Raw genomic sequence first — 12114 nt, 5'->3', positions numbered from 1 at the left:
GGAGAATCCTCACAGCACAGAATGTGCACAATGTGAGCATTCACAAGTCTGAAGTTACATGGAGTGACTGCAGACGTCTAGTTAAGATTGGACAAAGGTTGGACTGCTACTCATGGGCCACTGCTTTGTGCTTGCCACCTACGCTAAAATTTCCCAGCCAGCCCAACATATCTCTTATTATTTTTTTTCTGCATTTAACGTATGATCTCAATAATGTTGTAATCTGCTCTATCAAAGTACAGCATTATTTAAATAATATGTTAAACCTCAAGATGAAAAAAAAATTGTAACATCAGAACATGAAGTTCTCCATTATTCAAGTGCTCATGTAGGCCCATTCCAGTTTGATAACACCTATGAGAAAACCCACTTCTAGAATGACTCAGTTACTTGTTTCACTAATTCTTTCTAGTAATAACGTATACATTTTCTTCCAGCTTTCCTCAGGACTGCAAGATTACAAAATAAATATCTTTGTGAATAAATCAGCATTGGTTACAGCAACCAGTAAGAAAGCGATTCTCCATCTTTATTCTACTATGGAAGTCTCTGCGTCATCCCCAGACTCAGAATCGCAGACATTATTTGAAGTAAACTTGGTAAGAATTAAAGCAAACTAATAAAGTCAACAGATTGTTAAACAGAAATAATGATGTCCATATAAACTCTTTATGAAATTGGAGATATATGAAGATAAAGTAAATACCGGAATGGCTGACTTTGTATAGCTCCATGCAAAATGGAGCTATAATATGACTGTGCGTATCAGACTTACAGATATAAAGGGGGCTTTACACGCTGCGACATCGCTAATGCGGAGTTGTTGGGGTCACGGAATTTGTGACGCACATCCGGCCGCATTAGCGATGTTGCTGCGTGTGACACCGATGAGCGATTTTGCATCGTTGCAAAAACGTGCAAAATCGCTCATCGGTGACATGGGTGTCCATTCTCGATTATCGTTACTGCAGCAGTAACGATGTAGTTCGTCGCTCCTGTGGCAGCACACATCGCTATGTGTGACGCCGCAGGAACGAGGAACCTCTCCTTACCTGCCTCCCGGCCGCTATGAGGAAGGAAGGAGGTGGGCGGGATGTTCCGGCCACTCATCTCCGCCCCTCCACTTCTATTGGGCGGCCGCTCAGTGACGTCGCTGTGACGCCGCACGGACCGCCCCCTTAGAAAGGAGGCGGTTCGCCGATCACAGCGACGTCGCCGGGCAGGTAAGTATGTGTAACGGGTCTGGGCGATGTTGTGCGGCACGGGCAGCGATTTGCCCGTGTCGCACAACAGATGGGGGCGGGTACCCATGCTAGCGATATCGGGACCTATATCGCAGCGTGTAAAGTAACCTTAAGACTACTTCACACTGGTGACTTTTTAACAGTCTGTTAAGGTATGTCCGCACTTTGCGTCGTCCTACTTGCAGTTTAAAACGCACGTTTTGGCTGTAATTGATTTAGCAAAAGTTGCCTTTTTCCTAACTTTAGTGCTGAAAACGCATGTGTATTTATTGCGTTTTTGATGCGTTTTCAGCGCTTTTTACATGCTTTTTCACCTGCATTTTGACAGATGCGTTTTGAACATCAAGACACTGCTAAATAAAGTTTAAACAGTCAAACAGAATGAAAAAAGGGAAAAAAAATCAATACATATCTAATTTTAAAATTAATAAAGAAAATAGTAACATTTCATGACATTATAGCGGTTTTATAATATTTATAGCTAAAATAGCAATTATATCATAATTTTCATTATTTTAATTGTCGGACTATGTGTGTGTGTAAAGGGACATATTATTCCATTAATTTAATGTCAGAAAATCATGCGTTTTTTAAGTTAAAAACGCATGTTTTCTGCAGCTAAAAAGCAGGTAAAACGCTGGAATTTGGATGTTTGGTGCTTTTTGCTACTTCTCATTGACTTCAATGTTATCAAAACACTGCAGAAATGGCAAAAACAATTGACATGCTGCTTCTTTGAACGCATGGTTTTTGCCACAAATTATGCAAATTAAACACAGCGTTTTGAAACGCAAAGTGCGGACAGGAATTCTTCATTTTACATAGACTATCATGGAAAATCAAAACGCATTCCTTTTGGCATGAAAACGCTGCTGCTCAAAACGCTGCGGAAATGCAGGCGAAAACGCAATGTGCGAACATAGCCTTAGACAGGCAGACTTATGCACACAGATCAATTGTGAGTAGATTGTTCTTTGCACATGAACTGGCCTTGTTCTTGGCACCACGTGTCCTGTTTAACATGCTTAAAATTCATTTCACCTCACTAAGGCTAGTTTCACACTTGCGTTGAACGGCATCCGTTGCATTGCGTTGTGTGACGGATGCAACGGATGTGTTGCATATAGTGGCACAATGGATGCAACGGATCGTACAAAACAACGGAATCCGTTTTGGGGTTTTTTTTCTTTTTTTTTTTTTACAGTTTTACCGGCGGCAGACTATTATGAACGATCAGCTGATCGCTCACAGCAGCCGGAATGTTCACCCGGGTGATCAGCTGATCGCTCACAGCAGCCGGCCGCCGGGTGATCAGCTGATCGCTCACAGCATCCGGTCACCGGGTGATCAGCTGATCGTTCGGCCGCCGAGAATGTGTGCGGGGGGCAGAGTGCGGTGTGGGTGGAGCCGAGCAGGGCCATGGCCCTGAGGACGTCAGTGCCGGGGACTGCATGGCTGGGGACAGGTGAGTGTGTGTGTGTGTATGTGTGTGCGTGTGTACATGCGGAGTGGAGTGCGGGAGGGGGCGGAGCCGAGCGGGGAAGTGTCGGGCTCCCTGCACACGTAGCCAGGGTACACATCGGGTAACTAAGCAAAGCACTTTGCTTAGTTACCCGATATTTACCTTGGTTACCAGCGTACACCGCTTAGCGCTGGCTCCTTGCACACGCAGCCAGGGTAAATATCGGGTTATTAAGCAAAGTGCTTTGCTTAGTAACCCGATGTGTACCCTGGTTACGTGTGCAGGGAGCCAGAGAGAGCCTGCGCAGCGAAAGCCTAAAGATTCCGCTGCTCAAAAAACATTACATGCTGCGTTCCTTCCGCCCGGCGGAAGCAATGCAGTTACTTTTGGCACAATCCGTCATCCATACAAGTCTATGGGAAACAGCGGAATCTGTTATCGGATTCCGCTGTTTTCCAAGAGGGCGGATTGTGACTGAAGGTAAATAACGCAAGTGTGAAACTACCCTAAGGAGTGTTTGACTCGTTCATCTATTTTCACATTATGGAGAGCGTTTCTAGAATTGCTGGTTAATATGTAAGGGAACCATACAGCTGTATCCACACATCTGTGTGTCACGGACGATCTAAGTATGGACAGTGTGATACATGAACCAACCATAGCTCTCCTGAACTAGGCAGCCTCATATATGCCTATGAATCTGTGGAGCTCAGCCTCAGAGACCTGCAGACGGTCCGTGAGTCATGGACCATGACACACAAATGTGTGCATGCAGCATTAGTCTTAAGCAGGCTTTACACGCTGCGATATAGGTACCGATATTGATAGCATGCGACCCGCCCTCATCGTTTGTGCGAGACGGGCATATCGCTGCCCGTCGCGCACAAAATCGCATGGACCCATCACACGTACTTACCTGCCCTGCGACGTCGCTGTGACCGGCGTACCGCCTCCTTTCTAAGGGAGCAGTCCGTTCGGCGTCACAGCGACGTCACTAAGTGGCCGCCCAATGAAAGCGGAGGGGCGGAGATGAGTGGGACGAACATCCCACCCACCTCCTTCCTTCCGCATTGCGGCAGGTAAGGAGATGTTCCTCGTTCCTACGGGGTCACTCACAGCTATGTGTGCTGCCACAGGAACGAGGAACAACTTCGCCCAAGCGATAGCATCGATAATTGGGAGGGGACCCCCATGTCAACGATGAGCGATTTTGAACGTTTTTGTGACGATTCAAAATCGCTCATAGGAGTCACACACAACGAGATCGCTACAGCGGCCGGATGTGCGTCACAAATTCCGAGATCGCTGTAGTGAAATCGTAGCGTGTAAAGCCACGCTTAGGCTAAGTTCACACAGGGCATCATTTGCTGCATTTTGCTGCGTTATTGAGGTCACAAAGATGCACCAAAATGCATGAATTTACTTCTCCAGCAAAGTCTATGAGATTTCTATTTCGCTGTCCACACTGGGCATCTTTTATAGGCTGCATTTTGGCTGCGTTTTTCAAGATGCAACATGTCAATTATTTTTGCGTTTTTAGGCTATATTCACACGCGGAATCTTTTTTGCCAGTGCATCTTGAGAGCATCTAATGTACCAAAAACGCACGTTTTTATCGCATTTTTACCATGTTTTTACCCATTACATTTTTTAAGTCAAATCTATTGACTGGAAGGGCTCAAAAACACGGTAAAAACACAAAAAGAATTGACATGCTGCATCTTCAAAAATGCAGCCAAGATACAGCCAACAAAAGATGCCCAGTGTGGACAGCAATATAGAAATCTCATAGACTTTTCTGAGAGAAGGAAATGCATGCATCTAGGTGCATTTTTGTGACCTCAAAAACGCACCAAAAACGCAGCAAAAGATGCCTTGTGTGAAATTAGCCTTACTGCGTTTTTGAGCCCTCCATTCAATAGATTTCACTTACAAAACGCATTGGACAAAATGCGGTAAAAACACATCAAAAACACATGCGGGTGCCGGGGGTGCATTTTCAGAAAATAAGATGCACTCTCAAGATGGACTCAAAACGCAGATAACAAAAGATGCCCTGGTCAACATAGCCTTAAGCGGGCTTTACACGCTGCGATATTGGTCCTGATATCGCTAGTGTGGGTACCCGCCCTCATCTGTTGCGCGACACGGGCAAATCGCTGCCCGTGCCGCACAACATCGCCCAGACCCATCACACATACTTACCTGCCCGGAGATTCGCTGTGACCGGCGAACCGCCTCCTTTCTAAGGGGGCGGTCCGTGCGGCGTCACCGCGACGTCACTGAGCGGCCGCCCAATAGCAGCGGAGGGGCGGAGCTGAGCGGGACGTAACATCCCGCCCACCTCCTTCCTTCCGCATAGCGGCCGGGAGGCAGGTAAGGAGAGCTTCCTCGTTCCTGCGGTGTCACACGGAGCGATGTGTGCTGCCGCAGGAACGAGGAACAACCTCGTTACTGCTGTAGTAACGATTTTTGAGAATGGACCCCCATGTCACCGATGAGCGATTTTGCACGTTTTTCCAACGATGCAAAAACGCTCATCGGTGTCACACGCAACGGCATCGCTAATGCGACCGGATGTGCGTCACCAAATCCGTGACCCCAACGAGTTCGCATTAGCGATGTCGTAGCGTGTAAAGCCCCCTAATGTGTGAATGTGGCCTAAGGTTATGTTCCCACAATGAGCTTTTGGTGAGTTTTTGACTCTGTTTATTTCCACTGCATCAAAACTGCAGCATCTTACAATTTCAACAAAGTGGATGGATTTATAAAAATCTCATCCCCCCTGTGCTTCTTTTTACTCAGTGTAAACTGACCTATTTAAAATCAGCAACATGTCACTTTCCCTTGCGGCTATGTTGAGATTTCTGTGCAGCTTTTTCTCTTTGACTTGTATTAAATGTGGACAATCTGCAGGTAAAACACATACAGTACATGCGTTTTTAGTGCATTTCCATGGAGGAAACACATAAAAACCGGAGGTAATCAGCACATAAGTACAGTAGAAAACGATTACAGTTGTTTATTTCAAAGGGTGTGAAACCAAATATTAATTTGAGGGTGCCAACAATTTTGTCTGGCCTATTTTTGGGGTTGTGTGTAATGATGTCTAATTTGCGATTCTTTTCCATCTTTTTTTTGTGTTGTTCCAATGCACATAAAGAAAATAAACATAGGTATAATAAAACGTGAAATTGAAATAATTTTCTGGGAGAAATATTTCATTTTCTGGAACAATTTCAAGGGTGAGGACACTTTCAGCTGTGACCGCAAAACTCAGTGTTTTTCAATCTGTAAAGATGAATGAATTATTTATCACAAGCCAGTTCAGTGTGTCAGTGTGACTTGAACATACAGTTCAGCAATGTTCTGACCACATAGGAATAGGGTCTGCGTATGTCCGTGATTCTGGTACGTATAAAAACAGTAACATACAGTCTTATGTAAAAGTTTGGGCACCCCTATTAATGTTAACCTTTTTTCTTTATAACAATTTGGGTTTTTGCAACAGCTATTTCCTTTTCATATGTCTAATAACTGATGGACTGAGTAATATTTCTGATTTGAAATGAGGTTTATTGTACTAACAGAAAATGTGCAATCTGCATTTAAACTAAATTTGACAGGTGCATAATTATGGGCACCCTTATCAATTTCTTGTTTTGAACACTCCTAACTACTTTTTACTGACTTACTGAAGCACTAAATTGGTTTTGTAACCTCATTGAGCTTTGAACTTCATAGGCAGTTGTATCCAATCATGAGAAAAGGTATTTAAGGTGGCCACTTGCACGTAGTTCTCCTATTTGAATCTCCTATGAAGAGTGGCATCATGGGCTCCTCAAAACAACTCTCAAATGATCTTAAAACAAAAATTATTCAACATAGTTGTTCAGGGGAAGGATACAAAAAGTTGACTCAGAGATTTAAACTGTCAGTTTCCACTGTGAGGAACATAGCAAGGACATGGAAGAACACAGGTACAGTTCTTGTTAAGCCCAGAAGTGACAGGCCAAGAAAAATATCAGAAAGGCAGAGAAGAAGAATGGTGAGAACAGTCAAGGACAATCCACAGTCCACCTCCAAAGACCTGCAGCATCATCTTGCTGCAGATGCAAGGAGAAGCTGTATGGGAGAGTGATGCGAAAGAAGACGTTTCTGCAAGCCCGCCACAAACAGAGTCGCCTGAGGTATGCAAAAGCACATTTGGACAAGCCAGTAACATTTTGGACGAAGGTCTTGTGGACTGATGAAACAAAGATTGAGTTGTTTGGTCATACAAAAAGGCGTTATGCATGGAGGCAAAAAAAACACGGCATTCCAAGAAAAGCACTTGCTACCCACAGTAAAATTTGGTGGAGGTTCCATCATGCTTTGGGGCCGTGTGGCCAATGCCGGCACGGGGAATCTTGTTAAAGTTGAGGGTCGCATGGATTCAACTCAGTATCAGCAGATTCTTGACAATAATGTGCAAGAATCAGTGACAAAGTTGAAGTTACGCAGGGGATGGATATTTCAGCAAGACAATGATCCAAAACACCGCTCCAAATCTACTCAGGCATTCATGCAGAGATACAATTACAATGTTCTGGAATGGCCATCCCAGTCCCCAGACCTGAATATCATTGAACATCTGTGGGATGATTTGAAGTCCATGCTCGGCGACCATCAAACTTAACTGAACTGGAATTGTTTTGTAAACAGGAATGGTCAAATATACCTTCATCCAGGATCCAGGAACTCATTAAAAGCTACAGAAAGTGACTAGAGGATGTGATTTTTGCAAAAGGAGGATCTGCAAAATATTAATGTCACTTTTATGTTGAGGTGCCCATACTTATGCACCTGTCAAATTTAGTTTAAATGCAGATTGCACATTTTCTGTTAGTATAATAAATCTCATTTCAATCCAGAAATATTACTCAGTCCTTCAGTTATTAGATATATGAAACTGAAATAGCTGCTGCAAAAACCCAAATTGTTATAAAGAAAAAAGGTTAACATTAATAGGGGTGCCCAAACTTTTTCATATGACTGTATATACCAGAATCACTGACGTGTGAAGGGAGCCTAAAAAATAACATGGAATTAAAAGAACTTGTCCAGCGCTCCGGAGTGAAAAAATGTATCGAATAGGTTTAAGATTTTCAAGTTTATTCATGCATCTGCGCCAATAAAAAATGATTTACATCATGGGTCAGACAATCTCTTATACAGAGGAGAAAGGTTTGACAATGACAAACCTTTCTCCTCTGTATAAGAGATTGTCTGACCCATGATGTAAATCCTTTTTTATTGGTGTAGATGGTGTGAACAAACTTGAAAATCTTAAACCTATTGGATACATTTTTTCACTCCGGAGCGCTGGACAAGTTCTTTTCATTTCATTGCTGACAGGTGGCTATGCCTGCTGGTCCGTGTGGCAGAAGGGGTTGGAACACCAGTAAATGGGTGAGTTGAACTAAAATCACCTTTTCATAAAAAATAACATGGGTATGAATACTATCCATAAAAACCATGGATAGCACTCATCCAATACAGTCAATCATGTGCATGAGCACTCACCCTCAGCAGTTGGCATACACCACCGGGGCACTGCTGTTCTGCTTCTTTATTAGTTTGGTGCAGATTTTTCTGAAGAAACCTATTTCAGAAAGACAACCGTTCTCTTTATAATCAGATTGTTGACATTGATAACCATATAGCTAAAAGTAGTTTTTTTGGAAAACGTCCTAATTGAATTATTTCTGAAACATATGATGAGTTTTTTGCAATCCTCATTAAGATGTCTGGGACTGAAATTTCTACCATGTCTGAATATAGTTTAACCAAGAATGAGTCAAAACCATCTTAAAGATTAGTACACTGCAATTATACAAGTAGTTTTTCATATAGTGCTCAGTCAAAATCAGTAAAGGAATCAACAGTAAGGACAATTCATAGGAAAGACTGATGCTTCACTTCTCTTTTACCTACATCTGTGCCTGGTTAAAACAAATAAAGACCTAAGACTGATATCCTCAATAATTGGAACAAACTCCTATCTTCATGACTTTTCGCGAGCTGTGCCTATGCTCTGGAACACACTACTAAGAACAATTCGATTAATTCCCAACATCTACACCTTTAAGCGGGCCCTAAAAATGCATTTCTTTAGAGTAGCCTATCACCTCACCGCCCTGATCTAATCTAGTCCTATTCTGCCCTTCACAAAATTAACTTCTCATTCTTGTCCCCTTTCTCTTCTGGTTGCATTCCTCTTCATGTACTTGTTACACTCTGTATGTATAAATTCTGGCTGGTGACCGATCCACGCAGCTGGTTTGGAGTCCCCTATAAAATCGATGGCTGGACCATATATGACAAGCTTTTCTCCCCCCATTCATCTTTTGTGCCTCCCCTATTCCCTCATAGACTGTAAGCTTGTGAGCAGGGCCCTCACTCCTCTTAGTATCTGAATTTTGTTATTTTGTATTGTCTTTGTCTGTCTCCCTCTGAATTGTAAAGTGCTGGGGAATATGTTGGTGCTATATAAATAAAGAATATTATTATTATTATTATTATTATTATTATTATTATTATTAAAAACTGCATTTATGATTCTTGCCTCAGATTATACAACTGTATCACACCAATAAATGTGACTAATGATCATGTTCTTGAAATTAACAAGTGTATTTTCATTTCATTTTGCAGCATATGAATTTTAATCTCCAGATTACAGCCGATAAAAAATCACTGACCTTCCAGATTTCCCTCGACAAGTAAGAAAAGACCAGTACATTTATTTTATGTTTAAAATTCTCCTTATATACTTCAGACCTCACATACAGCAGCATTTTTCATTACATTTTTTCTGAAATTTGAGTTCAGTTTCTGGTCAATGACAAAATTCAAATACTGTGACAACAAGTAAAAAAGTAGTAAAACATAAAGGGAATAAAATCAACAAGTAAAATAAGGCCAGAAGCCAGAAGACATTGGAGCAGTCTGCATGAATCAGTTGTGTAAAACATGATTAAAAGGAATCTGTCATTACATATGACGTACCTAAAATATTAATATGGGCATACAGGTAATTGAATGCTCAAAAATGTCATACCTGTTTGTCTCATATCAGATGTCTTGTTGTGAAAATATAATCTTTTATCTGTTTATGTAAATGAGCGCTTCCAAGCTATGGGGAGGACACAGCCTGGAAGATAACTCCGCCTCCTCACTTCATTATCATGGTTATGGCCTCCTATTAGCGCTACTCTGTCCCTGTGACGTTGGTGCTTGCCAGGAAATCTCGAGCCTGTGCATTCCATCTCTCCTCATTTCTCCTCATTGTTCCGCCCTGTTATGGGCATAGACTTCTCTGGTACTTCCACTCCTAGTTTTCTCCTGGAGTGCAATAGTTTGTGTGCTCGAGAACACTGGGAGTGGAAGAACCAGTGATGCTCTAAGACCTGCACAGAATGAATGTGAAGCCTATTCCCTCAGTAGGGCAGAATGATGTGGAGAAACGAGTGGAGATTGAAAGCACAGGCACAAGATTTCCACTTAAGGACCCAATGTCACAGGGCCAGAATGATGCTGATGTTAGGAGATGCATATGATAATAAAGTGGGGAGGCAAAGTAATCTTCCAGTCAATGTCCTCCCAATGGCCTGGAAGAGTCAATTTACATAAATTGATAAAAGAGTTATCAACAACAAGTCATCTAATATGAGACATACAGGTACAATTTTTTTCAGCCGTCTATTACCTGTTTGCACATATTAAAAGAGCTGTCCACTACTAGGACAACACCTTCTTATTAAGTTTCCCCCAGGTAATTTAATAAAGTCTAAACTCACCTCCCATACCGGCGTCCTTCCAGAGGTGTTTGGGCTCGCGTAGGGTTTTGGTGTCACGTGAGCCCCTTGTCCATTCAGAGACAGCTTCTGTCTCCCCACCTTCAAACCAATGAGTTAATCAACAAGAAGTGAGCGCTGTGGCTGCTCTCACTTCCTGTTGATTGCTTGTTTTGTCCGGAAGAGGGGGAAAGGAAGCCCGCTCTGACTTGACGCAAGGCCCACATGATGTCACAACCCCACGTGATCCCCAGCACCGCGAGCCCGGACACCCCTAGAAGGGTGCCGGTACAGAAGATGAGTATAGGCTTTATTATTTTACCTGGTGGAAACGTGTAATAAGAAGGGGTTGGTCTAATAACGAACAACTCCTTTAGATAGGTCAAATGTAGTGACAGATTTAAACTTTGTAATTTAAATTATGAGAGATCAATTTTAATGTTTGTAAATGAATCAGAACATTTATTAATATTATATATCAAGGTGATTTGATCCATTCTTTAAATAAAAGTGTCTCAACCTCATTCCCAATGTACTCCCATAATACCTACTTAAGATTGCATTCGATGGACTCATACCAGATTATGGACTCCAATTATGGATTGGTACCATAAAAATCCATGATATGTGCATATGCATGAGCCTTTATATCACATACTGTATCTTTAACATAAAATGTTTTCAGCTTTTGTATTAATCTAAAAAGTTTTTTGTTCAAATGTAATTGTGCCGCCCCCGTGCAAGCAGCCGGCGCTGCTCGGGTCCGGGCCTTCAGGGGTGGTGGCTCGAGGGTCTCCGGACCCGGGGGTTTCACGGTCACGCCGAATAAAATGGGGGATGTAGATGTACGGGCTAGGCCGTAATAGGTTTGTGACGCCACCCACAGTGTGTGGTGAGGTGGAACACCACCGCTGCTGTTACGGGGCACCCGGGGGAGGTGTTGTGCAGCAAGTTGTTAACCCCTCCGTGGTCAGGGATGGTGGCCCTGGGACCCAGTGGATCTGGTGCAGGGGAGATGGCGGCCGCAGGGGGGAATGTTGGTGTGCTCACTGTCAGTAGTAAAACACACGAGTCTCTGGTAAACCAAGATGGTGGTGGCCGGTGCCGCGGCCGGTTGCGTTCGGGATCCCCCACCCAGCTGGTGGTCTCTATCCTTTTCCTGCACCTTTTTATGTAACGTAGACTTTCCCGGTATGGAACTCGGGAGTCCGCTCCCGGTTGGATGTGGCCTAAGGAGCTGTGCCCTCAGACGCTGGCCCGTAGGATCTCTGGGCCTTGGCGGTGACCTCTTATCCCTAATCGGTGGGCTGTTGTCTTCTATGAGGGACTTTTGGTGGGACAGGACCTCTAGTCCTGGCCTCAATCGGTTAATTAACCAGTTCCAGTAGGCTCTGGTGCTGGCTTTAGGGTCCGAGTACCCCCCTTTGTGCACGGTTTCCGGTCGGGTCCCCGGTGTAGGTACCGGTGGGCCACAATCCTGTCCCGGTCCACCCCGGTTCTGCTGAGCCATCTTCCCGTCTCCTGCTGATGGAGACCACCCTCTGCCTCCTAGCCAGTGGCACCAGGGCTC

The 12114-nt window shown here is 43.5% G+C and overlaps 1 protein-coding gene across 1 annotated transcript in view; it reads left to right on the top strand.

Annotated features, from left to right (window-relative positions):
* LOC142310071 (BPI fold-containing family B member 6-like) overlaps window positions 1-12114 on the top strand; it is a 54423-nt gene that overhangs the window by 26115 nt on the left and 16194 nt on the right. The window contains exons 10-11 of the mRNA XM_075347539.1: window positions 438-599; window positions 9403-9470. Of these exons, the coding sequence (XP_075203654.1) occupies window positions 438-599; window positions 9403-9470 (230 nt within the window). The remainder of the gene's footprint in view (window positions 1-437; window positions 600-9402; window positions 9471-12114) is intronic.

This window comes from Anomaloglossus baeobatrachus, chromosome 5 (genome assembly GCF_048569485.1).
Source record: "Anomaloglossus baeobatrachus isolate aAnoBae1 chromosome 5, aAnoBae1.hap1, whole genome shotgun sequence".
Taxonomy (NCBI): Eukaryota; Metazoa; Chordata; class Amphibia; order Anura; family Aromobatidae; genus Anomaloglossus; species Anomaloglossus baeobatrachus.
Note: the sequence above shows the minus strand (reverse complement) of the source record. Positions and strands in the feature narration are given on the sequence as shown.